Source organism: Patella vulgata, chromosome 5 (genome assembly GCF_932274485.2).
Source record: "Patella vulgata chromosome 5, xgPatVulg1.2, whole genome shotgun sequence".
Classification (NCBI taxonomy): domain Eukaryota; kingdom Metazoa; phylum Mollusca; class Gastropoda; family Patellidae; genus Patella; species Patella vulgata.
In genome coordinates this window covers 80,219,757-80,247,191 of record NC_065883.2, presented here as the reverse complement: position 1 = coordinate 80,247,191, position 27,435 = coordinate 80,219,757, and the positions used below count along the sequence as shown (strand labels likewise).

Sequence of the window (27,435 nt, the reverse complement as noted above, 5' to 3'; positions counted from 1 at the left end):
CTTAGTCTATTATCATTGGAAAATTGATGGTTTTCAGTATTTATGGCTTGCATTTTATTCGCCTTTTTTAACCAACAATTATATTTTAAAGTAGTCAAAAAGTTGCGCAAGACTTAAAGTACATTTTGATATATATTTATAGTGTTTTATGTATTATAAACGGCCTGAATCAAGACTGTAAATGAGGCCAAATTGCTGGACTAATTTTGGATAAAGCGATGAGAATGAAAACAAAAATGGCGGACGAGGACACACAAGCCCCAATTGTGAATGAAATTTACAAAGATATTCCAACGTTAAATTCTGCTAGTGAAGCAGAAGGAGCGATTAAACTTTGACCACTAAGCACATTTTATATTTTTGTAATACACTGACATAAAATGCCAGACTAAAACTGGATATTTTTTTAAAGAGAAGTCAATCGTTTTTATTTGGATGTCAAAACCGTAAATGGATAAAAGGGCTAGTTCTTCAATGACAAGTGTGAAAAGTTTTGTGACTGTCATTGAAGTCGAAGGATATTTCACTACAAACTGTTATTTATTGAATGGTATAGACATTAAATTTTATTGGATCGATGGATCCATATAGATTGAGTAACTGGCGCAGGAACAATGAGAGGGTGGAACGGCCCCAGTCATTGTTACCACCTCAAACAACCCCAGTTTGGACGGCAGTATTTGATTATGCTGCCACGAAAGAGGATGAATTGACGATAAAACAGGGTGAGGAGGTGCGGATTCTATCCACAGATGAGTCCATATCAGGCAATGATGGATGGTGGACGGGTAGCGTGGGGTCAAAAGTCGGCATTTTCCCCAGTAACTTTGTCACAAAGGACGTTAATGTTCTTCCTCCTAGTAGCGATTCCAAACGACCATTTGAAATTGATTTTCAGGAATTAATCTTAAATGAAGTGATTGGTGTGGGTGGCTTCGGGAAGGTTTATCGGGGAATGTGGAGGAAAAAGACTGTGGCCATTAAAGTCGCCCGACAAGATTCTGATCCCGAGAAGCCAGGCAGTGCTTTGGAGAACATTCGTCAAGAAGCAAAATTATTTTGGCTTCTAGATCACCCCAATATATCAAATTTAGTGGGTGTTTGTCTCAAGGAGCCAGACTTATGTCTAGTGATGGAATACGCTGCAGGTGGATCACTGAATAGAATTTTAGGGGCACAGCGAATACCTCCGGATATTTTGGTAGATTGGGCAATACAGATAGCAAGGGGAATGCATTATCTACATGAAGAGGCACCATTGCCATTGGTTCATCGAGATTTAAAATCTAGTAATAGTAAGTATATAGCCTACCAAGTACATGTATGTGTGGTGTTAATGAATGAATACTAATGTTATATTAATGTTATACTAATAGTAGCCTGTACTAAGTACATATTATGGTGTTAATAATAGTACTAAGTATATAGGCTACATACTATGGTGTTAATGTTATACTAATAGTACTAAGTACATGTGTGATGTTAATGAATGAATAGCAATAGGCCTACTAATGTTATACTAATAGTAGGCCTAGAGTAGGCTACAGTAGTACATGTATGTGTTAATGAATACTAATAGTAGGCCTACTAAGAAAAGCCTGTTGGTAGTGAACTTTAGTTAAACCTGGAAATGGGTCACCAGTCACAGATATTGTCATTTTTTCAGTGTTTTTAATTTTTATCGATACCTTTAATATGTACATGTACATGTCCAGCACAAAATTAAAAAAATATCCGGTAAATTTATAGTAACCTACTTGTAGTTCATTAGTGCCTGTCATTTTGTCTGGTACATTTAGGCTATAACAACTAGTAAAATCATTGTTATATCAGCTTTAGAATAGTTATTCGGATGGGATAAAAAACACTGAGGTCCCGTGTACACATTGGCATGCACGTACATGTAAAAGAACCCTTGACAGTTGGAATTCGATATAAGAGTAGGCCGTAGCTGCTGTCTGGGCATAATTTCCCTCATAGTACACTGTATGGCGTATACCCATCTTCATTAACCCAGTCGGAGCAGAGCAGAACAGTAGGACGTTAAACCCATTTCATTTCAGATTTAGAAGTTCAGTACATATGTACATCAATATTCTTCTGTACAGGTACACTATGACTATTGATAGTCCATTAATTATACCTGTCTTAACACCTTGTAATGTATATAATAACTATAAAGGTCAATGTTTATTAGTTAAATTACGTGTTTACAAACTTTTAGTTGTACTATAAGTATATGGTCCTGTAATAAATACAGGTGCACATACCACAGCTTGAAATATGCACATTAAACACAACTTGAGGTGTGTTAATTGGCCAGTCTGGAAATGAAGCACCAGACAATCTCTCTAATACTTTATACCTGTCAGTTGGTCTGGTACTGGTATGTCTTTTATTAATGTTTTGTACAGCACAAAATGTAAAATGTCAGGTACAAGATCTAGTACAAAACACACCGTATAATACATATACATGTACGTGTAGTCTATGCTTCTGATGGTCTAATCAAACTAATGGAATTAAACAGTCCTATATGCCTGTCTATACAATAGGATGTTGCCTGCTCTGAAATACATGTAAACACCAGTAGGATATACATGTATACGGGTAAACACCAGTAGGATATAAACACCAGTAGGATATACATATAAACACCAGTAGGATATACATGTAAACACCAGTAGGATATACATGTAAACACCAGTAGGATATACATATAAACACCAGTAGGATATATATATATATATATATATATAGTCACCAGTAGGATATCCATATAAACACCAGTAGGATATACATATAAACACCAGTAGGATATATATATATATATATATATATATATATAGACACCAGTAGGATATACATATAGACACCAGTAGGATATACATGTAAACACCAGTAGGATATACATATAGACACCAGTAGGATATACATGTAAACACCAGTAGGATATACATATAAACACCAGTAGGATATACATATAAACACCAGTAGGATATATATTAGGATATACATATAGACACCAGTAGGATATACATATAAACATCAGTAGGATATACATGTAAACACCAGTAGGATATACATATAGACACCAGTAGGATATACATGTAAACACCAGTAGGATATACATATAAACACCAGTAGGATATACATATAGACACCAGTAGGATATATATAAATATAAACACCAGTAGGATATACATATAAACACCAGTAGGATATACATATAAACACTAGTAGGGTATACATATAAACACCAGTAGGATATACATACATATAAACACCAGTAGGATATACATATAGACACCAGTAGGATATACATACAAACACCAGTAGGATATACATATAGACACCAGTAGGATATACATGTAAACACCAGTAGGATATACATATAAACACCAGTAGGATATACATGTAAACACTAGTAGGATATACATGTAAACACCAGTAGGATATACATGTAAACACCAGTAGGATATACATATAGACACCAGTAGGATATACATATAAACACCAGTGGGATATACATATAGACACCAGTAGGATATACATATAAACACCAGTAGGATATACATATAAACACCAGTAGGATATACATATAGACACCAGTAGGATATACATATAGACACCAGTAATATATACATATAAACCTGTTTATACATATAAACACCAGTAGGATATACATATAGACACCAGTAGGATATACATGTAAACACCAGTAGGATATACATGTAAACACCAGTAGGATATACATGTAAACACCAGTAGGATATACATGTAAACACCAGTAGGATACATGTAAACACCAGTAGGATAGGAATTGTCCTGTTTCTCCTGATTAATTAGTTTATCTTCTGGTTAATTGTTTAAAGGAGTCCAGATCACTTCCTGATTGATTTATCAGGAATCCATATCATCCCATTAATTATTTAACAACACACTACCTCTTTAATTTGGAAGATTTGATTAAAGATACTTTCCCAGAAAAGTGTTTATCGGGTGGTTATTTCCAATAAAAGTATGACAATTTTGGTAAATATGGAAAGTAGAAATATCCAATCTTACTAAGAAAATACTGGATTCCCCGAAAAACATCCAATCTTACTAAGAAAATACTGGATTCCCCGAAAAACACTCATGGAGCGCATACAGGACAAAAATGTAAAGGTTTCCCTAATCGACAGCCTGACGATTAGGAATGTCTGCTCGCGTGACGTCAAAGGTAGCATGCGAAGATTGAGCGCTTGATGTATATGTTGATAAACTTGATGAAGGGTTAAATGTACAACACTTTCTGAGATTAAAAATACAGAAAAAGACGTGGGCAGTGGATAATCCGAGAATTTAATTAGGCTTTGATATTTATGATTTATGGATAGTGATTAAATTTAAAGACAACATCGTCTTGTGTATGCAATGAATTCTTCTCCGGCTTCGCACCCGTTGCTAGGTAGTGCGTCAGCTAAGTCACGTGACACAAACATGACTTTTGTTAATAGATTTTGTATAGTAGAGATATTCCGTCGTGAAAACAGTGTTTTTAGAAGGACTTGAAGTAAAAGTTTAATAGAATAATCCGTTTGAATATGTTTACATCATCAAATCACCCAATTTGTACGTGGGAACGTATCTTTAAATTTAAAGAGGTTATTATTACTAAACAAACCTAAATTTCTTTTATTATGACAAAGGAAAAAAATGACTGGTCATCTCATCACAAAAGCAAAGTGATATTTTGATAAAAAAAAACTTTTTAAAATGTTTTTGCCCATTTTGTTTCTTATGAAACCTTCATATGTAAATAACTGATTACTTAAACCTGTCCATAATATCATATTTTAATGTATTGGACGTTGAATTTGTAATAAACAACAACAACATTTTGGTCAAAATCAAAATGTATAAGTTAAAGCTCCAGTTTAATACCAGAATAAAAGTTATATTAGCCTATGTAAGATTTAGATAAAGACCCGACCATTCTTGCTATACATGTAGTTTAGAAATGGATTAAGAATGAAGAATGAATATTGAAAATATCGGTCATATTACTGTATTCTGGGTGAAGTTATAAATGAATGTTTGATTGACAGTTCATATTCTTGATTATCAAGTACCAATACATGTACCATGATAATAATTTATAAACAAAGTCTAAGAGTTTCAGTCATTCATCAAATCAAGCAAATTAATGAAATAAAATTGAACCATATGTTAGTCCCAAAATGACCTAGTTTTTTTTAGGAGAAGGCTTGCCTGCCCAACCATCGTGGGTTTTCTCTGGGTCCTCCGGTTTCCTTCCACTGCTAAAGACCCCTATATGCGCAAGTGAAATATTGAAATAAAATTGAACCATATGTTAGTCCCAAAATGATCCCTCCCCCCTCTCTCTCTCTCTCTCTCTCTCTCTCTCTCTCTTAACTTTAAAATGCTACATATTTTTTACTTCCAAGATAAAGTGCTGTGCATCAATCTGTTTAACAGAGGTTTTGCGAAGACTATCTGTTAAGAGATGACTGCTTTATCATGTGACGTCACATCACACACCTTCAATCATTGGCTTAATGGCGCGTACACTGTTTACATAAGACGCTACTGGTGCGGGCAGAATGGTGCCTTTTACTCATTTTACATTACTATTTACACTAAATAGGAAATAATTTTTACCTACATATACTTGAAACATACCCATTTACACTAAATAGGAAATAATTTTTACCTACATGTACTTGAAACATACCCATTTACACTAAATAGGAAATAATTTTTACCTACATGTACTTGAAACATACCCATTTACACTAAATAGGAAATAATTTTTACCTACATATACTTGAAACATACCCATTTACACTAAATAGGAAATAATTTTTACCTACATATACTTGAAACATACCCATTTACACTAAATAGGAAATAATTTTTATCTACATATACTTGAAACATACCCATTTACACTAAATAGGAAATATTTTTTACCTACATATACTTGAAACACCTTTATTTATTTTTCTGATGCTTAAAAAAAATGTTCTAGAATTTAATTTGCAGAAGGAAAAAAGTTAATATTTAGGGCTCATTAAATCGCATCAATGTCATCGTAGTGGACTAGCGAATATTCACTGATGATCTGTGTGAAAGTGAATGATCCATCCCAGCTTGTTGTGGGTTTATATTTTCGAGTAAGGAGGAGGATGTTGGTTTTATTACCCAGTGACAAAGATAGATAGATGAGATTGTCCAGTGACATAGATAGATAGATGAGATTGTCATCCTAATAACAATAAAAGCTTTCACACTACTCTACATGTATATGCTATTCTTCTTTATCATATTTTAGAATATTAAACATAAAAGTAAAAGAATACAAAGTAAATAGTCTTGTACGAACCTGTTTGTATTTTTATTAGGCTAAAATAAGTGATGAATTGGGTGAGCCGAGGTGTGATTATGATTTTGTGATGAGAAAAAAGTATAGGATTATATTTCCGTTATAATTTTCAGTTTGTTTTTGGTTGTTAAAACAGAGTTAGAAATACATGTAAGCCCGTGTTTTTGGCTGTTAAACAGAGTTAGAAATATACAGTATGTAAGCACATGTCCAACAAACATTTACATGTAAATCCTTTTTCAGAAATAGATTCATTTGATTTAAATGATTTAAGAGACTTTATGTACAGTGTATGGTTAGATAAACTGTACGTGTTAGTTCCATATATCAACGGTTGTCAAGTTTTACTGGTCTTACATGTAACTATGGGGGAACCACACACTGTAACCAGGGTTAATCTTGTATATCTAACACTATAGAGCTAAAGTTAATATTCGATTGACTTCAAATTTATACACAATGTTTACGGTCGTGAGACAAGATGCCTATTGCTTTTCAAGAGTTTCTGATAATTACTGCTAGAATTATGGCCCTTGATCACTTGAGAAATCTTGTTGACACGCTAGAGGTTTATACACAGTGTTTAATTTCATTACTCCAACCTCGTGGGTTTTCTCCTGGTCCTCCGGTTTCCTCTCACTGCTAAAGACCCCTACTCGCAAGCAAATTATTGAAATAAAATTGAACCATATGTTAGTCCCGAAATGACCTAGTTTGTGTCAAGTGGACTCTCTCTCTCTTTAATTTCATGAGACATACAATCGTAACAAATTCTAATGTTTTCTGATAATTACTTAATGGGTTGTTACTCGTAATCAGATTTTAATGTGTTGTAAATGTTCTCATTTAATTGTGTACTGAGTGATAAAAGAAAAATATGCCACAGCCCTTGTTGACTGCCCGAACGACGCATGTGTGGCCATGTTTCATTGCCTGGCAACCTACATTGCTATTTCCAGGCATGTAACTTTTGTGAATGAAATGAAATGATATAGGGTTTAGTGTCCTACTGTTCTGTTCCGTTCCGACTAGGCTAATGAAGATAGGCATACACCATACAGTGTGCTATGAGGGAAATTTTGCCCGGGCAGCGTCACTATGGCCTACTCATATATCGAATTCCAACTGCAAAGGGATCTTTTATGTGTATGCCAATGTACATGTATACACAGGACCTCATATTTTTTTGCCCCATCCGAAGGACTAGACAGCTGTCCTTGTCAGGTTCTCCGTCCTGCACCACTGACAAGGGGAAACCACATCCTGATGAACTTTCAAGGCCAATGTAGCCACCATGTAATTTTTGTGGTTTTGTTGAGTACATACAGTGTATACATGTAGTAATTAGTGCTGGGTATTGGTCACTGCAAGCACGATACGTTACGTATTGCGATTCGTGCTACGATACAATAATAATGTACATTTGTAATTGCTCTCACTCCATCCATATTGCATTGTTTAAGCGCATGGAAGATAATAACTAATCATGATAATAACTATCAATCAAATAAATGAGGTTTGAGTTTGAATTTGAACACAGCTGAGCTAATGTTTGAGAACTCTGTATCTCCAATGGTAAGTTATTCCACAAACGCGGCCCACAGGCACTGGAGGCTTTATCCCCATAGGATTTCAGTTTAGCTTGCGACAAACCAATGAGGGATTATTTTGTGAGCGAAGTGGTCGATTTGGTTGATATGAGATCCGTGAGGTAAGATTGGGTGAGATCATGTTGACACATACAAACCAATGTTAGAATCTTGAAAGTTGTCCGTGCTTCTATGGATAACCAATGTACTGATTTTAAGATGGGAGTTACGACGATTTACAACTAGGTTAATATTTACCAAGAAAAAACAGGATGGCGAGAATTTTTGTCAAAGAAATAAAATAACATTGTATCTTGTATCACAATATTCATATGGATGAAAATAAGGACCAAAAAAATTTAAGAGTGTTTGTGTACCTACATGTATGGGTAATATTTGATGTGGATATTCATGAATGACATGTTGGTTACTGAAGCAAATAAAAAAACATAAAAAATAATCGTAAATAATCAATTCAAAGTGTGTCGATTCAATACGGGAACCGGGAGAAGGTGAAATGTGATACATCGATCTACAATATATCCTGCCAGCACCAGTTGTAATATGCCCCTGTCCATGTGTATTATTCAACAATACAGTATATCCTGCCATGCACCAGTTGTAATATGCCCCTGTCCATGTGTATTATTCAACAATACAGTATATCCTGCCATGCACCAGTAGTAATACTCCCCTGTCCGTGGTTATTATTAATATTATTGAGACATGAAAAGAATATGTTTTTTAATTCAAAGAAAAATGAAAAATTTAATTCTTAATTATAATTTTGGGGGGTTGGATGGCCGAATGGTTAGCATGTGCGCACTGTATCATAAGGTCTGTCATTGAGTCAACTGGGGTGTTTTCGAATCCCTTGTTGTACGTGACAAGGAATAGTGTCGACTGTCCAACCTTGTGGATGTTAAACACCATTTGTCTCTCTCTCTTAATTATAATTTCTTTTTTTTTTAGTTTTATTGAAGGAATCGATAGAAAATAGTGATTTGTCAAGGAAGACTTTGAAGATCACAGATTTTGGTCTGGCTCGAGAAGTACAGAAAACAACGAGAATGAGTCAAGCTGGGACATACGCATGGATGGCACCAGAAGTTATCAAGTTCTCTAAATATTCAAAAACTAGTGATATATGGAGGTAAGTGAAGGAAGACTGTACCACACACGATTACACAAAACAAATCTTTGGACAAGACACAATACGCAATAATCACAAACAAACAAACGTACATATCAGCTAATAACATATAGGTGTATATTGCTTAAAGACACATTATGTAAGATAAACAGCTGACCATTCGGGCTATAATAGCTCAAAAATAAGATAATGTAATAGTTTATATACATGTAACATTTTATGCCTAAAGAAAGACCTGCAATAGACAGATTTAGCTCTTGCGCAATGTATTATTAATAAAGATACCCACGAGTGTAGGGTTAGGGTTAGGGTAAGATTATTTATACCAGTTTATTAAAGATACCCACCCGTGTATTAAAACCATATGCTGCGTACAACTGCTAATTTATTATTGTTTTAAATAAGGTCCATGTAATCAATTAATTACTTCATTCATGTATGGTAATTATCTACCTTTATTTAGTATTATAAAACATTCTGTCTTATAAACTTGGTTGATTAAATTTATCATTTATTATGACAAGAATATCCAGGGGGGGTGGATGGCTGGATGATTAACGCGTGCATGATGCATCAAAAGGTCTGTCATTGAGTCAACTGGCGTGGTTTTGATTCTCCAGTTGTACATGACAAGGAGTAGGGTCGTCTGTCCAACCTGGTGGGTTTTCTCTTGGTCCTCCAGTTTCCTCCCACTGCTAAAGACACCTACGCGCAAGCGAATTATTGAAATTTAATTGAACCATATGTTAGTCCCAAATTGACCTAGTTTGTGTCGAGTGGACGTTAAACCCTCTCCTCTCTCTCTCTCTCTCTCTCTCTCTCTCTCTTTCTCTAAAAGGGATAACAGCCTAAAAACGGTTCAATCCCATTCAAAAGGGAAGATGAAAATTTGTCAGTATTCGTCATCCACTTCAGATGATATAAACAAACCAGTGCCACCGTATTATTAGTATTTTGATGGACCTCTGTTTAATTGAAACCAGGAGATGATCTACCATTGATAGGATGTTTTTAAATCAGGTGTTAGATGAGAGTGCGGGACAATTTGTCCCCGGGCAACTTTTCCCCTAAGTTAAGGCCTAGATTTAATACTAAATGTAAAACGATGTAAAACGAGCATTAAAACTGGGGTTTAGGATAAAAAGTAAAGATTAATTCAGTTTTTGATAATGGAACTACCAATATTTTTGTTCAGGGACAAACTGTCCTACGGGACAAATAGTCCTATGGGACTAATAGTCCTGATACGAATTGTCTAGGGACGAATTGTCCTCGGGGTCGAGTTGACCGGGGACGAATTGTTCAGGGACAAATTGTCCTAGAGCCATTAGATAATCAGTTTTAGTATGGTACATGTACAATTTAACGTGGGAGCCGCCCTGGCTCAGTGCGTTACATGTTGGCTTGCTAACCATGAGGTATCATTTACGATCCTGGTATTGGCTGAGAAATTTCATTGCGATTTTCGGGCATGGTTCCCCCTTGTCCGTAGTGCAGGACGGATTGCCTGACAAGGGACAACTTATAGTCATTCAGATTGGACAGAAAAACAAGTTCCAGTGTACACATTAACGTGCACGTAAAAGATCCCTTGATAGTTGGAATTCGATATAAGAGTAGTACGTAGCGCCGCTGTCGAGGCAAAGTCTCCCTCCTAGCACACTGTTTGGCGTATGCCGGTCTTCATTAGCCCAGTAGGAGCAGAACAGTTGGACGTTAAATCCATTTAATTTTATTATAAATAAAACCATGAAATATTATTATTATTATATATTATCAACAAAAATGTTGAATCAGCATCTGTGAATTGAATGTTGTTATTGTAGTAATAATAATAATAATCGTTTTCTATAGCGCTGAACATTCAGTCAATCTGACTACTCTGTGACAGTACATTACATCACGTACATATGTACCCCACCGTCGTCATTAGCCCAATTGATGCTGAAACCCATTTCCTATCTATTGTTTGTCTGGCAAGTTTACTACGGATGTGCATGCTATATAATAGATCAATATTATTTACTCGTCTTTCATGGTTGACGTCTTTCAAATAAAATAAACAAGTGTACGACTTCCAGTTTTATATCATCAGTGACCTAATAGTTGACCTCTTTCCTTTCAGACATTCAATAGTTACAAATATAGAGCATCCCACCCACGTAATTTCGTAAATGTATTTTCCAAAGCTTGGATTACATGTATGTGGTTGTATGTCATTTTAACAATCTTGTCAAATTTGGTTCCTACACATACAAGCCTGGACGTAAGCCAACTGTCACAGACTCTGTCAAACTTAAATTATAACACAATGTATTATAATATAAATGTTGTGCAATAATTTGTACTGGACAGTGTGCCACGTACCTTCTGTCCAGGCTTGTACACATCAGGGGGATGAGGCAGAATCTGTCCGGGTAAAATTACCCTCATAGCATGCTGTATGACACATACACCTGTCTCCATTAACCCAATTGATGCAGATGTTAAACCCCATTTCATTTAATTTTATTCATTGTCTTGTAAGTGATATTAATATCACTTGATTTGATATTTGTTGGTTATTTGTGGCAATGTCTGTGTAATTTATCTTGTCCACAGGTCCATCTGTACTAGATAATATTTTAAAGTTTGAAGTATCTCAATAATTATAAGTTATAAAGATAAAATAAGACCATGTGACATCCAGCATGAATCATCATCTACGGTAGTATTGAAAAACATGTTTGTTAATGAAAGATAGTCAAATAAGATTTGAATAATATCACAAATTTTTACTGGACATTATTAAAGATGCGAGCGTCCATGTCTTTTATCTGGCTTCAAATGTTATATAGGGGCTTGGATGGCCAAATGGTTTGCGTGTGCGCGCTGTATCATAAGGTCTGTCATTGAGTTAAGTGGTATGTTTTCAATTCCCCGTTGTACGTGACAAGGAGTAGGGTCGCCTGTCCAATCTCGTGGGTTTTCTCCGGGTCCTCCAATTACCCCCACTGCTAAAGATCCCTAAGCTCAAGCGAATTATTGAAATAAAATTGAACCATATGTTAGTCCCAAAATGACCTAGTTTGTGTTGAGTAGACTTTAAATCCCACCTCTCTCATAAATTCATAATTTCGCTCAGAATAAAGTTATTTGAAATTTTCAATGTTCCTTTTCCATGATATATGGTTAAACTATTATAGCATGAACGACCAACTCTTTATTAGGCCTATATCTAAATCTTGCATCTTAAGTTTAAGAATAATGAAAGTTACACGCTTGTGCACAAAATTTTGCTGATATTTATCTGAATCTATGAATATTTTGAATAAAAGAAACTTGAGTGCTAAAAAGATGAATCGCATCAATATAGATGGGGTGTTCGGTTGCCAAATGATCTAAGGGGTGGGGGTTAAGTCGTAAGATCTGTCATTGAGTCAAGTGGCGTGGTTTTGATTCCCCACTTGTACGTGACAAACAAGGAGTAGGATGAGCGCCTGTCCAGCCTTGTAGGTTTTCTATTGGTCCTCCAGTTTTTTCCCACTACTAAAGACCCCTACATGCAATAGAATTTTTGAAATAAAATTGAAGCATGTGTTAGTCCTGAAATGATCTAGTTTGTACTACCTCGGGGATTTGCCCCAGTTCCTCCAGTTTCCTTCCCCTACGTACAAGAGAATTTTTGAAATAAAATTAATCCATATGTTAGTCCCAAAAAGGTCTAGTTGTTTCAGTGGAGTTAAGCTCTCTCTCTCTCTCTCTAGGCCAGTGTTACAGAGCTTGCCACGAGAAGCGAGTAATTACTCGCGCGCACACTACGCTCGCGTAAAACCAAATTTACGTGAGTGATTAAGTACTCGCGCAAATATAAAAAATAATTTAATCAGAAATAATGGAATATCGTAAAAAAAAAAAGGCGGAAACAATTTGTATGCCTTCATATTGATGCACTGTTGCGCACGCGGCGTGTCTTTCCAGTGCCACCAGTTGTTAAAAAAAAATACTTTGAGACGCGTACTGCCAGGCGGTTTTTAAGCGGATGTCCTTTGCCATGTCTGGATAATCAAAAATTGAGCGGATGTTGTCGTTTCCATAGCAATTCTTTCGATCCCGCATCTTTTAAGCAAATTGATGGGATTGAAATTGTTTTGCCTGTTCTTTTACCTGTATAAGCTTTACGCACATCATTCTGCGTAAGTAAATACATGTACTCGCCTCACTCGAGCAAGTCTATATTTGCGTGAGTAGTCATCTACTCGCCTCCAATTTGCTCGTGGCAAGCCCTGGTGTTATAACTATCCAAGTCAGTGTTAACATGTATCTTGAGTATGATATCAAAATTAATTACATTTGTTTCCTCATCTTAACAATCTGATTAAAACACAGTTCAAAATTTCTTCTAGAATCTGGAAGAATTGTTACATTGTGTATAACCCACGTTCTGGATGATGTGAGGGATTAGCCAATGAAACAGTCTGTTACGGCGAGTTTTTGGCATGCGGTGCATGAAACTGTGGGCAACTGACTAGAAACATCAACGCTGATTGGTTAATCATGTGACTGACATCATGGGGGTCAAAAGCCGCTCGTATGACCCCTGACGTGACCTCCCGCTACAACTTGTCAGATCTTCATGTAGTGTAGGCCATCAAAAGTATAATAAAACGAAACGAAATATAGATCTATATTTTAATCAGATTGTGATCGAGAGATAAACTGTTGAATTCCATCAGATAGTTAAACTGCGGTAGTCATGGCTACACGCTACACTTTGCTCTAAGTAAGAACAAATGAAATGGGTTTTAACATCCTACTTTTCTGCTCCGACTGGGCTAATGGAGACGGTGTGTTCATGTTCGTGTGCAGGGTGCTATTAGGGAAATAGCGGAAATCAATTGCATTCCATTTCTCATGGGTTTTTTTTAAGTGTGCACGGTCACGGAGCTTGTTTTTATCATCTCATTTGAAGGACTAGACGATGTTCCTAGTCAGGTCCTCCGTCCGTACATGTAGGTCAATGTCTGGATTTCTATTATTAAATATGATATCAAAATTGATGATTTATATTTCCTTAAACTTGATAACCCACTTTCATAAGTCTTTATATAGTCAAACAGGTTATTTTTAAGTGAAAATAAAAAATAGTAAAAATTATGTAAATGTATGATTCAATCCATACAAGTAGATATAATAAATATTTCCTGTTATTTACCTGTCAGCAGGTGTGTATTATATAACTACAGGTGTGGCGACTATTATCTCTTTATATGCACAGTAGCCAGGTTCTATTGGCTTAGTGGCTATCTCTCAAATTCCTCAAATATTTCTTCTACTACATGTAAACTTTTTTTTACAACTTATGACGTTGACACATTTCAGATACAACCTTGAAATAATATTACATACCGGTACTTGAAATCGGGGGTTTGATGGCTGAATGGTTGGGGTGTGCGTGCTTTATCATAAAGCCTGTCATTGAGTCAACTGGCGTGGTTTCGAATCCACGGTTGTATGTGACAAGGAGTAGGGTCGCCTGTCCAACCTCGTGGGTTTTCTCCGGGTCCTCTGGTTTCATCCCACTGCTAAAGACCCCCACGCGCAAGCAAATTATTGAAATAAAATTAAACCATATGTTAGTCCCGAAATGACCTAGTTTGTGTCGAGTGGACGTTAAATCCCATTTCTCTCTCTCTCTGTACTTGAAATAATATTTAAATCATCAATAGAAATCCCTGTTGATTACCATTTTGGGATTGTGAAACCCTTGTAATAAATCTAGTATTGTGATAGTTGAATGTCTGGTTCAATTCTGTACGATATTTATCAACATACACACCTGTATGATGAATTCAAAATTTTACAGTAGTCAGCATTCACTGAAGACAATATAATTCAACCGTCCAGTCGTTGCTGTTTGTATTTTAGATGAGAGCAGAAAAAAGCTACCCTTAATGAACAAATTTCTCGAGTTTCGCAACAGTTCTACTTTACACTTCAGTTAAATTAACAAATGATGCATATAGGCGCCGTTTATATTTAGCAGCATATTCATCGGAATTTTATATGTCCATGATTTACACATAAGGAGACTAGAGCGATTTTCAATTTTAAGGCAACGGAGAAAAACTTCTCTTTGGTTGACCTTCAGGTGCGCGGCTTACACTAGCGAGCGATCGCACGCCTAAATAAGCAATGACTGACCATCCCCTACTACTTCTATAAGAGTTGCATTAAATCTTTTGATGGGCCTCTCTTTAATGCGATTAAATCAAAAAATGAAATGAAGGGTTTAACGTCCTACTGATCTGCTCCGAACTAGGCTAATGAAGACGGGCATACACCATACATTGTGCTATGAGGGAAATTACAAACTGTGGCATTAACAGTGAATTATGGAAATAATAAATTTTATTGTCAAAAGTTGTAGCAGAAGATTTTATATATAAAGTAATGAAAATTATAAAATGGAATATATCTTTAATGTTGTATTATTTTTGGATCAAATATTTGGATTACGGAATAGTTATAAATAGTTTTCTTACTTCAGCCATGATTTATACAACACATTGTACACGTGTTAGATAAAACAGAGTAAATCAATTTTACATTCAATTTATTTTCAATGATTACATTTATCCCCCAACAAAGTTATGTGACATGTGCTCCTCATATCGAAATTTAATAATACATGTAGAATATTTATAATCATATAATTAGGCCAAAAAGGAAAGGGTCGCCTGTCCAACCTCGTGGGTTTTCTCTGGGTCCTCCGGTTTCCTCCCACTGCTCAAGACCCCTACGCGCAAGCGAATTATTGAAATAAAATTAAACCATATGTTAGTCCTGAAATGACCTTGTTTTTGTCGAGGGGAGGTTAAACCCCATTTTTCTCTCTCTCTCCCCAAAAAAGGAAAATGATATTCTGGTTCTCAATTTAAGAAAATCCTTGATAACTGAGCGTACGTGTTGCGGTACATTTTTGGATTCTTTCAAATTTTACTTCATGTAACCATATGTGAAATGTTTGTGTGAAGTAATTAATGAAACGTTTTATTTTTTGAAACAAAAATCGGTCACAGTGTCCCTTTTTAAGAGAAACAGAATCATTAGAGGTCTATTATGTAGAAGCTAAATCTGTCCTTGCCGGTCTTTTCTCTGGCTTCATATATATAAATTATTATTTAGATATTTATTTACAAGACAAGCCTATACTGTAATCAACTCTGGCTCAGATATTGAAAGGAATAAATCATCTACACCTTTTAATAATTTAACGTTAAAATAGATAATTCAGATTTTGTTTATTGTCGTAGCAATGCTACATGTACTTGAGAATCAAGACTATTTAAGCTATATCATGTCAAAACTTTAAACTGTACATGTAACTTTGCTTAGAATAAAGTAATTTGACTGAAATTTTCAATATATTTTTGAATGACCAGCTCTTTATCTAAATCTTAAATAATTATTCTTTAAACTATTATAGCAAGACTGGCCAGCTCTTTATCTAAATCTTACATAATGTATCTTTAAAGATTTTGTGTTGATAATTTGGTAAATTCAATAAATTATATGAAGAATTTAGAATATTATTTTTCAAAACCAGTCAGTATCTATTTGTCCTTCAAAATTTCTGTGAAAAACATTCTTACTTGAAACTATCACTGATTTTAAAAATTTCTGATCTTTGTAAAACCAGTATCATCCATTTTGTCTCATCAATAAAAAACACACTGTAAATGAATTTAAGAATCTTGGAATTGAATCCGGATATTACGAGCATCTTGAAAGGAGATTGTCCCTCTCTGTGATAAAAAGTTTCCATAAAATCAATAATTTTCTAATTCTTATGCCTACTGATACAAGTATGGTTTGTTTTATGAGAAATTGGCTTGTATTTATTACCATACTTGATGATTGAATACTTGTTTTGTACTTGTACATGAATATTTGTTATATATTGAGAAATTTGATTCCCCGGTTGTACAAGACAAGGAGTAGGGTCGCCTGTCTAACCTTGTGGGTCTTCTCCAGGTCCTCCGGTTTCCTCCCACTGCTAAAGACCCCTATGTGTAGCGAATTATTGAAATAAAATTGAACCGTATGTTAGTCTTGAAATGACATAGCTTGTGTCAAGTGGACATTAAAACCCATTTCTATCTCTCTCTCTGTTTTTATGGAGATTCTCTGTTTTATTCCTACTGCTAAAGTGAATTATTGAAATAAAATTGAGCCATTTGTTAGTCCCAAAATGACCTAATTTGTGTTGAGTGGACTCTCTCTCTCTCTCGTAATGTATCTTGAAAGATTTTAAGTTGATGTTAAACCCCATTTCTCTCTCTATTTATATTGAGACATTAATGTCTGTAAACTAGTTAGGTATTTCATCTTAATAAATAAGATGTTATCACTTTTAACAAGAATTGTACTCCGTCTATATTTAGATCTAAGGACAGGCAGGATACTACATGTAATAATTGCCTACTTAAAGTAAAAACGAGTTGAAATTACTTTCAATATGACAGCTCATTTTATTACTGTCCATACCACAAGAATTAATAAATATAATTTGGTTCATTCTACAACTGTAAATAAGATAAACGACAGTTCTGTATTAAAGCCCGAGACCAATCATCTAATCGTTATTCAAAGGGGGGGGGGGTTGGATGACTAAATGGTTAGCACGCAGGCGCTGTATTATACGGTCTGTCATTGTGTCAACTGGTGGGGTTTCGAATCCCTGGTTGTACGTGACAAGGAGTAGGGTCGCCTGTCCAATCTCGTGGGTTTTCTCCGGGTCCTCCGGTTTCCTCCCACTGCTAAAGACCCCTACGTGCAAGCAAATTATTAAAATAAAAAAAATAAACCATATGTTAGTCCCAAAATGACCTAGTTTGTGTCGAGTAGACGTTAAACCCCATTTCTGTCTCTCTCTCTCTCTCTCTCTCATTCCAAGGTAAAATGTAGGAGTCACGGTGGCTAAGTCAGTAAGGTGTTGGCCGAGAAAATTCATCAGGATTTTCCAGCATGGTTTCCCTTGGAAAGGAAAGAGGACCTGACAAGTACAACTGTCTAGTTGTTTGGATGGGACAAAAAAAAACCCAAGATCCTGTGTACACATTGGTGTGCACATAAAAGATCCATTGGCAATTGGAACTTGATATAAGAATAGGCTGTAGTTCCGATGTCCAGGCAAAATTTCCCTCATAGCACACTGTATGGCATATGCTCATCTTCATTAACCACGTCAGAGCAGAACAGAACGGTTGGACGTTAAATCCCAAGCTAAAATGTATTCAATGAAAAGAAAAACATAATAAAATATATGTATCCTAATATCTTGAAGCCCGTTTTCCATATAAACATTTTCGTTGGTTACATGGAATCGGTCCGGTTACATTTGGATTACAACCAATTTTAGGCCGGTGAAAAGGTCTACAATAACGTAGTGAAAAAGCATACATGGAAAACAGACCTTACTTAGTCAAAATATTTTGTCCAATGCTTGAAGTTAGCACTGGCTTGTTTTGACAATATTCTACAATCGTGTGAAGGGGATACCAAATGTCGACAAATTTTCACCCCATCTTTATGTATACTAACTGGAAATAAATCATTCAAGAAAACTTAAAATAACCGCAAAAAATTGATGAATCAAATTGAATATTCGAAAAGTATTGGGATAAAGACGAATCAAATTTAAGTATGATGTGACTATAAATAAAATTACATTTTATTTTTAGATTATGATATAATTCATTAAAGATAGATTATGGGAGAATGGATAAAGAACTGGCAGTTCTCACTATAATAGTTAAAAACTAGATAATGTAAAGGCAATTTGCTGTAAATTTCGGTCAAATTAATCCACTATGAACCGAGAATTAAGTGATTGAAATTTCGGCGTAGCCTCGATCATCATTACTAAAGTCTATACGATAAAAAACATAGTCTCTATCATCCATTTCAAGATTAAATTATGAATGGAAAGTCGAGGAGCAAATGGGATCATAATCCAGTAAATATCGCAGGCAAACAATGCCATCGGAGTTGATTATGGTCTGGATAAGTTTATTAATGTCTAATTGATAATTTAAATAACATTTCAGTCGTAATGAAAGACCTGCAATAGGCAGATTTAGATCTTGCATAATGTATGTTTAATTAAATATATTTCAGTTATGGTGTTGTATTATGGGAATTATTAACAGGAGAAACTCCATATAAGGGTATAGATACGTTAGGGGTCGCCTATGGTGTTGCTGTCAATAAGTTAAAATTACCTGTACCATCAACGTGTCCAGCTCCTTTTTCTCAACTTATGTCAGGTAAGTCATCTTCTTTCTTGAATAATGGAGGTGGGGGTCATAAAGTCTGTCAATGACACAAATCGAGTGATGTGGTTTCAATTCCCATGTTGTACATGACAAGGAGAAGGGTTGCCTGTCCAACCCTCATGGGTTTCTCCGGGTCCTCCGGTTTCCTCCCACTGCTAAAGACCCCTACGTACAAAAGAAATATGGAGATAAAATTGAACCATATGTTAGTCCCGTTATATAGAAGGACAACTCGTGTTTGTCATGTTTGACGTCACTTCCTGTTTCTTCACGTGCTTGTTACTCAGCTATAGTAGCATGATCCCTGTGTTAAAATTATATTTGGGATGTATTTAACGAGCTCTATCACATATTTTATAATGACTGACACCAATATTGTCCTTTAATATCAAATTTGGAACTCTTAACATTTTGTCAGAAATTTTAAACTGTTTAATAGAAATAATATAAACAATGAACTGACCATTATGGTCAGACATCAGTGCAGTCATCTTGGAATTTTGACGTCATACCAGAAGTTGAAGGGCTAAATCTAGATTTGTTAAGGCCAGCTCAATTTTTGTCAAGGTCATTGAGATGTTTAAAGGTTAGGACACGTGATTGTTGGCGAGATTGGGGGGTTGGATGGCTGAATGGTTAGCGTGAGCGCGCTGTATCATAAAGTCTGTCATTGAGTCGACTGGCGTGGTTTCGAATCCCCGGTTGTACGTGACAAGGAGTAGGGTCGCCTGTCCAACCTCGTGGGTTTTCTCCGGGTCCTCCGGTTTCCCCCCACTGCTATAGACCCTACGCGCAAGCGAATTATTGAAATAAAATTAAAAACCATATGTTAGTCCCGAAATGACCTAGTTTGTGTCGAGTGGACGTTAAACCCCATTTCTCTCTCTCTCTCTCTCTGTTGGCGAGATTGTAAGTTAGGGTTAGGGTAAGCATTGGGACTAGGGCTAGGGTTGGGATTAGCGTTAGCCATGTTTACATCTTGTGACCTATGTAGAAAAAATTGAGCTGGCCTTATCATTTAGCCCTAACCAAGTTGAAGTCAGTCCACCAATGCACAATTGTCCAAAGAACAAGCCTGCAAGTTTAATGTCACTATTTTACAGTCTTACTTGATTTGGTAGAGCCTTGGCTTTGTTAGAATATCATCGTAATTACTATGAACAAGAAGAAATGAAATGAAATGGAGTTTAAAGTCCTACTGTTCTGCGCCGAACTGGGCTAATGAAGATTGGCATATGCCATACAGTGTCCCATGAGGGAAATTTTGCCTGGACAGCGGCACTATATATCGAATTCCAACTGTCAAGGGATCTTTTACGTACACACCAATGTGTACATGGGACCCCTTTTTTCATCCCATCTGAACAACTAGACAGTTGTCCTTGTCAGGCCCTCCATCCTGCATCACTGACAAGGGGAAACCATGCCGGAAAATCGGATGAACTTTCTCTGCCAATGCATGGATTGAACACCCGACCTCCAGGCTAGCGAGGAAGAAGAAGAACCAACTCTAGATTCAGATATTCTTGACTATCAATGTATTTTATTGTTTTATCAGACTGCTGGTCCCAGGAACCACATGAAAGACCAACATTTAGCGAGATATTAGAGACACTGAAAGAAATTGCTAACTCATCATTCATGGCGTATCCACAAGAATCTTTCCACACACTACAAGAGGACTGGAAACTGGAGATAGAGGCTATGTTTGAAGAACTACGAAGCTGTGAAAAGGTTAGTTATTATATTGTCAATAGAATTGGATGAGCTGTGAGGATGATTTAGGTCTGAGAGACACTAGTAGATAAACATGTATTTGAACAATAAAATTTGTTCTGTAAGTTTAAACCTGGACAGGAGGCACCAGTCACAGATTTTGTCTGGCAGAAATAATCGCACAAAGTTTTTATTAGAATACATTTTGTGATAGTTTGTGTCTGACCACCCTTGTATATGTATATATATATATATATATATATACGTGGTGTGGTAATTGATGCCTGACAGAGTCTGTAACAGGGGCCTTTATGTCCAGGCTTGTATAAGTTACAGATGTTTTGGCCTACGGAGATCTCCTAAAATAAGTAAAGCATCTTTTTATGTTTTAGTTTTAAGCCCGCTTTCCATTCGCTTTTTTGAGTATTTCCATGTGTATTAAAAATTGCAGAAACTTTTAGTGAATTTCGCTGTAAATTACGTCAATAAGTGAGGACTTCTCTTAACAGCATGGAGGCCAACATTGGTTTGGTTTAATCGCCTTTTGAGAATTCCAATAACACACACCGTGTCTAAAAAAACTACCATTTTCAAGCTGAACATGCTGCAACGGTAGCAGTTGAAGTTGAAGACCTCGTTCGACATGCGCATGAGAGAAAAAAAAGTGCAAAAGTTCGCTCATTTTGCACGAGGAAGGCTTATTGTACTTATAAGAGGTCCATTTGCATTTTGCATTAGATCGACTTTTTCCTGGTACATGGAAAGCGAAGCAAGATATGTATTTCAGGATTAGAGATATATATTCTCACCTTGTATTTCAGGAGTTGAGATGTCGAGAAGAAGAAATAACAAAAGCTGAATTACAACAGAAAATCCATGAAGCATCGCTACGGAAACGTGAACAAGATTTAACTGAACGAGAATTAGAGGTTTTAGGAAGGGAATTAAGCATTTTGATTTTACAGCAATTGGTGCAGAAACCAACACCGAAAAAACGCAATAAAAAAAGTAAATTGAAGAGTTTGAGGTCACTTGGTGGAACTATGATAAGTGAACCTTCAGGTAGAGTTATTCCCCTTTGTTATGTCTGTTATTAGCCTGCTTGGTTTGAGCCTCAATGTCTAATCATTGAAAGGATTATTGACCTAATTTCTCACTGATAACAGTCCGGTAGCTAAAACACTTGTCTCTCTGAATCCATATAGCTGTTGTCAGCTTGAATCGGTCATGCTTAAGATTTTCCCATGACCTTCATAATTGCACGGCCCAGTTCACCCAATAAACAGTGATTTTTATCGTTCCTAGGTTTTATAAACAATATAACAGTAACCAGTGATAAAATAGCATGTATTATTACAGTTACCAATGATAAAATACCACGTATTATTACAGTTACCAATGATAAAATAGCATGTATTATTACAGTTACCAATGATAAAATACCACGTATTATTACAGTTACCAATGATAAAATAGCATGCATTATTGTTGTTTCCAGGTTTTACGCACAATATAACAGTTACTAGTGATAAAATAACGAGTCCTGAAAGACAGAGTCCTGATAGTCCACCAGTCACTTCTACTTATCAACAACTTAGGCTCAGAGCTATAGCTTGTAAGTTTATTTTCGTTAGATCATAAGGTCTGTCATTGAGTCGTGTGGTTTCAGTCGACAGCTTGTACATGACAAAGGGTAGGGTCACCAGTCCAACCTCCCACTGGTAAAGACTCCTACGCGCAAGCGAATTATTGAAATTATTGATCATAAAGTCTGTCATTGAGTCGTGTGGTTTCAGTCGCCAGCTTGTACATGACAAAGGGTAGGGTCACCAGTCCAACCTCCCACTGGTAAAGACTCCTACGCGCAAGCGAATTATTGAAATAAAATTGAACCATATGTTATTCCTGATAATGACCTAGTTTGTGTCGAGTGGACATTAAAACCTATTTCTCTCTCTCTCTTAAAGAAATACGTGAGATTGCTGGTCAACTGCCCAAACCCTTTTTATGGCCTAAACATAATAAACGGGACAAAATGTATGTGACAAAGATTGGGGTCACCTGTCTAATTTCGTGGGTTCTCTTCAGGTCCTCCGATTTCTTCCCACAGCTAAAGACCCCTACGTTCAAGCAAAGTATTGAAATAAAATTCAACCACATGTTAGTCCCGAAATGATCTGACAGTTGGAAGAGAGTTTAACATGATTAAATTCTATTTATTTAAGATCCGTCATCAGGAAAACAGAAAAAGGGAAAAACATGGGGACCAAGTTCTGTTCAAACAGATCGACATCAACGTTCCTCTATCATAATGGCTGACGGCAGATGGTCGAAGAGTGCACCAAACTTAGAAAAAACACTACGTAATATGGGGGGACATTCCAACACTTTGTGTAAGTTCTAATTATTAATAAAATATAGTAACTATAGTAACCAGTTCTCAAGCTGGGATCCATTTCTTTCTTTTTTTTTTTTTTTTTGCTAGATTTCATTTTAATTTCATATAATTTTTCTATTTTTTTTTTCGTCAATAAAATAAAAATATCTTTCGGTAAACTTTTTAGTAATTTTTATCACATTTTTAATTACAAAATGATAATGCAATCAAGTTTAAACTTCAAAAACTTTTTTGGAAAAAAATATCGCCACGGAAAGTAAAGAATCGCCACAAGGAAAAGGTTATCGCCGCATTTAAAATTCAATCGCCAAAATTGTGTATTTATGGCAATTAACTGAAATGGTCGATCAACAGTGTAAGCATTGATAGCAGCAGGAATCATAGCAGCTACTATTTAATATTACTTGGGGTGGTTGGAACTATGGCTGGTATATTGTCACCTTCTGTTAAGAGGGAAGATTGGGTGGAAAAACTGCTGCTCAGGTAAAATTCTCCAGTGGACACGTAACCATAGAAATATGTTAGTTTCAAAATAACTTAAATATTGTGTTAGACATTAAAGCCCATTCTATTCTATTCCATTAAACATACATTATGTAAGATTTATACAAAGAGCTGATTGTTCTTACTATAATAGTTCAAAAACATAATTTAAAATGAATATATTGAAATTTTCGTTCAAATTACTTTATTTTGAGCCAAGTTAACACTGTTTGTAGTTTTGACATAATGTGTGCATTGATTGTTTATTATCGTAACCATGGTACTGGTATGTTCAAGTCTTAGCCTCGCTTCTCCATTTTTAAATTAAATCATTAAATGGCCAAACTGATCTAATCTAGAGAGTTGATTATGGTCTTTTCATGTTAATAAATGTCTAATTAATTATTTAGCTCTTGCCTAATGTATGTTTAAAGCGATAATTTCATATTTTCTAAGAAAGTCAAAACATAATTATTTCTATATCTTTTGCTCAATAGGTTGTCAACTCACTATTATACGATCATAGGTATTATTCTCCCACTTAAAAATCCTTTGACCCCGGAAATTATAACACAATTACCTCCCTTGTTTTTCTATTCCCCCCAATGGAATAGCTATCTTCAAACGTTTGAATTTAAAGTTGAAAATGATATTTTTGCCAATTTCTCAACTGGCAATAGTGAATTATAGGATTAATAGGATTATTCTTTAACAAGGTAGGACTGTTTATAGATACCATCTATTTTAAGGCTTTATTTTAATAAATTTGAAAAATATAACTTAAAAATATGAAATTGCAACTTTAACTATATCTGATTTTGTTGTAGATTCTGAAGAATCGGCATGGCCGGAGTTTATTGATGACCAAAAGAACATTCCAAGCACATTGGTTAACGGAAATCACGATGCCAAACGGCCATCTTCCCAAAAGAAACACATGAGTGTGTGGTGTAAGATGGGAATGATGTTAGCGTCCGTTGGTAGTGGCTTTGATATACGTGTTGCAAACTCTACAGCAATTCATCCCCAGTTACACGGAACAGATGACAGCATGAAGAAACGTGATTCTTTTATTGGACAACGTCGCGATGCTTATTTAGGTGCTGTTCGTGATAACCTGATCGAAGGGGAAGGGGAATTTAGAACATCTAATTATACCAACCCTTCCGCGTTTCGACATACATATCATGGTACCAACAGTCGTTCTCGAGCCAAGTTATCTATGGATGATGATTCGCCACCGGGTGCACAGGATCTATCCAATGAGATCCCAGATTACACTTTTCAACCTTTTATTCTAGAGCGCATTAAAAATACCCGAATATGTGATACAAACGGCGGAAGTATGATCTCACCTGTTCCCTCTTCGGATATGATCACGTTTCATCGTCAGCACTCAGGGAGTAACGACGACCAGACGCGTGATACATTGAGATCTTCCAATAGAAAAAGACACTCCGTGACATTTGATGATAATTTTAATCCAGACATGAATAACTTGACGCCTGCCACCTCAACCCCTATCGGTACTTACAATCCAAAACCTACTCCATCCTGTGACGCTTCACCTTCGTCTTCCACGAACCCTAAAACATCTTATAATGATGTTTATCCTACAAATAATAGCCCCCTATCCATCCTGCCTAGACGCAATCCGGTTGGAGAGTCACCACTTCAAAGACCGACAACTTTAGCCATAGGCACGACATCCAGAACCAAAGTTAAGTTCGACACGAGTAACCAAGGAGATACGAGGGACTCTCCTAGAAACTATTTCACGCCATCGGAAATGGAAAATGCGACTTTCTTTTCCGCACGGTCACGTCTCAGCCCGGGCAACACTCCACCACACGTCTCTCATGCCAAAACGTTACTTGACATAGACGTGGAAGGGCAGAGTAGAGACAGCACGCAGCCCTTGGTGTTACATACTCCTAAAAATCGCTTCCGTGTACACGAACTGGAGCAGGAGTTTTTGTTCTGATGTTTAATCAGTGTTAGGTTCATTAACTAAGATACGTGTTTTTTTTTTATATCATTGAAGAAATATACTAAATTATAGGTAACTCTACAAGTTCAACGTATGTTTTTACATACAAATGTTCGTTAACCAAAGTGCATTATATTATATCAATATTATTATTGTCATTACAAACAAATAGTGTATCAGAGACGTAAGGGAGACAATTCACAATTAAATGGCCATTTTTCAGTTTCAAATATTTAAGGATACGGCAACAACTTCAGATACGGCATCAGGTTATGAAGATAGTTCATCTTTTCTGACAACTGTCAACAGATATTGTGCTTTTGTGAAAATGTTTCCTGCTAAGATTTTTTTGGACAGTGATGAAGTAACGTTCTCGTAATCAGGACCTTGTTGTACAAAACATGTGTTACCCATATATACATATAAATAAGTTGTTTCAATATTTATATGACGTGGTGTAACACGTTTTTTGTCTTTAAATAAAGCATCTGTCTTAAGGTGGGATAATTTCCTCCATTAATCAATTCAACCATCCCTCTACAGTTGGTATATTAATTGTACGGGCTTTATTCATGAATATTTTAAGAATTCAACATTTTCATTGGCTGGAAATTAAAATCCTAGTAAAATTGTTACCCAATGAAATGGCAACGTTGTTAATTAAAAGATTTCATGAATATGGCCCCTGTCAGTAGATCAGCCATGTATTTATTAGAAACATCATCACAAGCCAGGATTCATGTTTCAGTCGTATTTAAGGAATTTTCCTTTCGATCAATTGGAATGCTACAATATTTGGTTTTTCAAACAAAAACAAATTAAAACTTACATTTTGTATTGGAATAAAAATTCAGTCGATTTTGAAATATTCAGGTAATTTCTACAAAATTTCCCACCAAAGAGTAAAGAAGAATAAATGAAAAGACTGACGGACATTTTGAATTGAATGCCAAGTACTCGATCCTGATGTTGGCCTAGAAAATTGTCGCAAGATTTGCAGGAGTAGTAAAAAAAACTCTTAACAGTTGGAATTCAATTGCCATCCGGGCCAAATTTCACTCATGGTGTATACCCGTCTTCATTAGCCCAGTTGGTGCAGAATGGTAGGACTGAGGGTCTGAAAAGGATAGCAATCTAGTCATTCAGATGGGACAAAAAAACCAAGGTCCTGTGTATACATTGGCATGCACGTAAAAGATCCGTTTCAGTTGGAATTCGATATAAGAGTAGGCCGAGTTGAATCAGAAAGGTATGACGTCAACAACATTTGATTTATACTGAAACCATGGCTTGTGAAGATGGTCTATTGAGTAGAGGATAGCTGTGGTATAAATATGTTGATATATATATAATTACTTATATCTAATATGTAATACACGTCAAATATTAACAGATA

General features: G+C 35.8%; 1 protein-coding gene across 1 annotated transcript; it reads left to right on the top strand.

The window, feature by feature from the left end:
• Positions 1-16: 16 nt before the first annotated feature.
• Positions 17-27,435, top strand: LOC126822533 (mitogen-activated protein kinase kinase kinase 9). Its single transcript, XM_050551468.2, has 8 exons — positions 17-1,295; positions 8,953-9,133; positions 19,295-19,443; positions 21,011-21,186; positions 21,990-22,230; positions 22,667-22,783; positions 23,394-23,561; positions 24,877-27,435. Exons 1-8 carry the CDS (start codon positions 578-580, stop codon positions 26,031-26,033), a joined length of 2,907 nt encoding a protein of 968 aa, XP_050407425.1. The 5' UTR covers positions 17-577; the 3' UTR covers positions 26,034-27,435.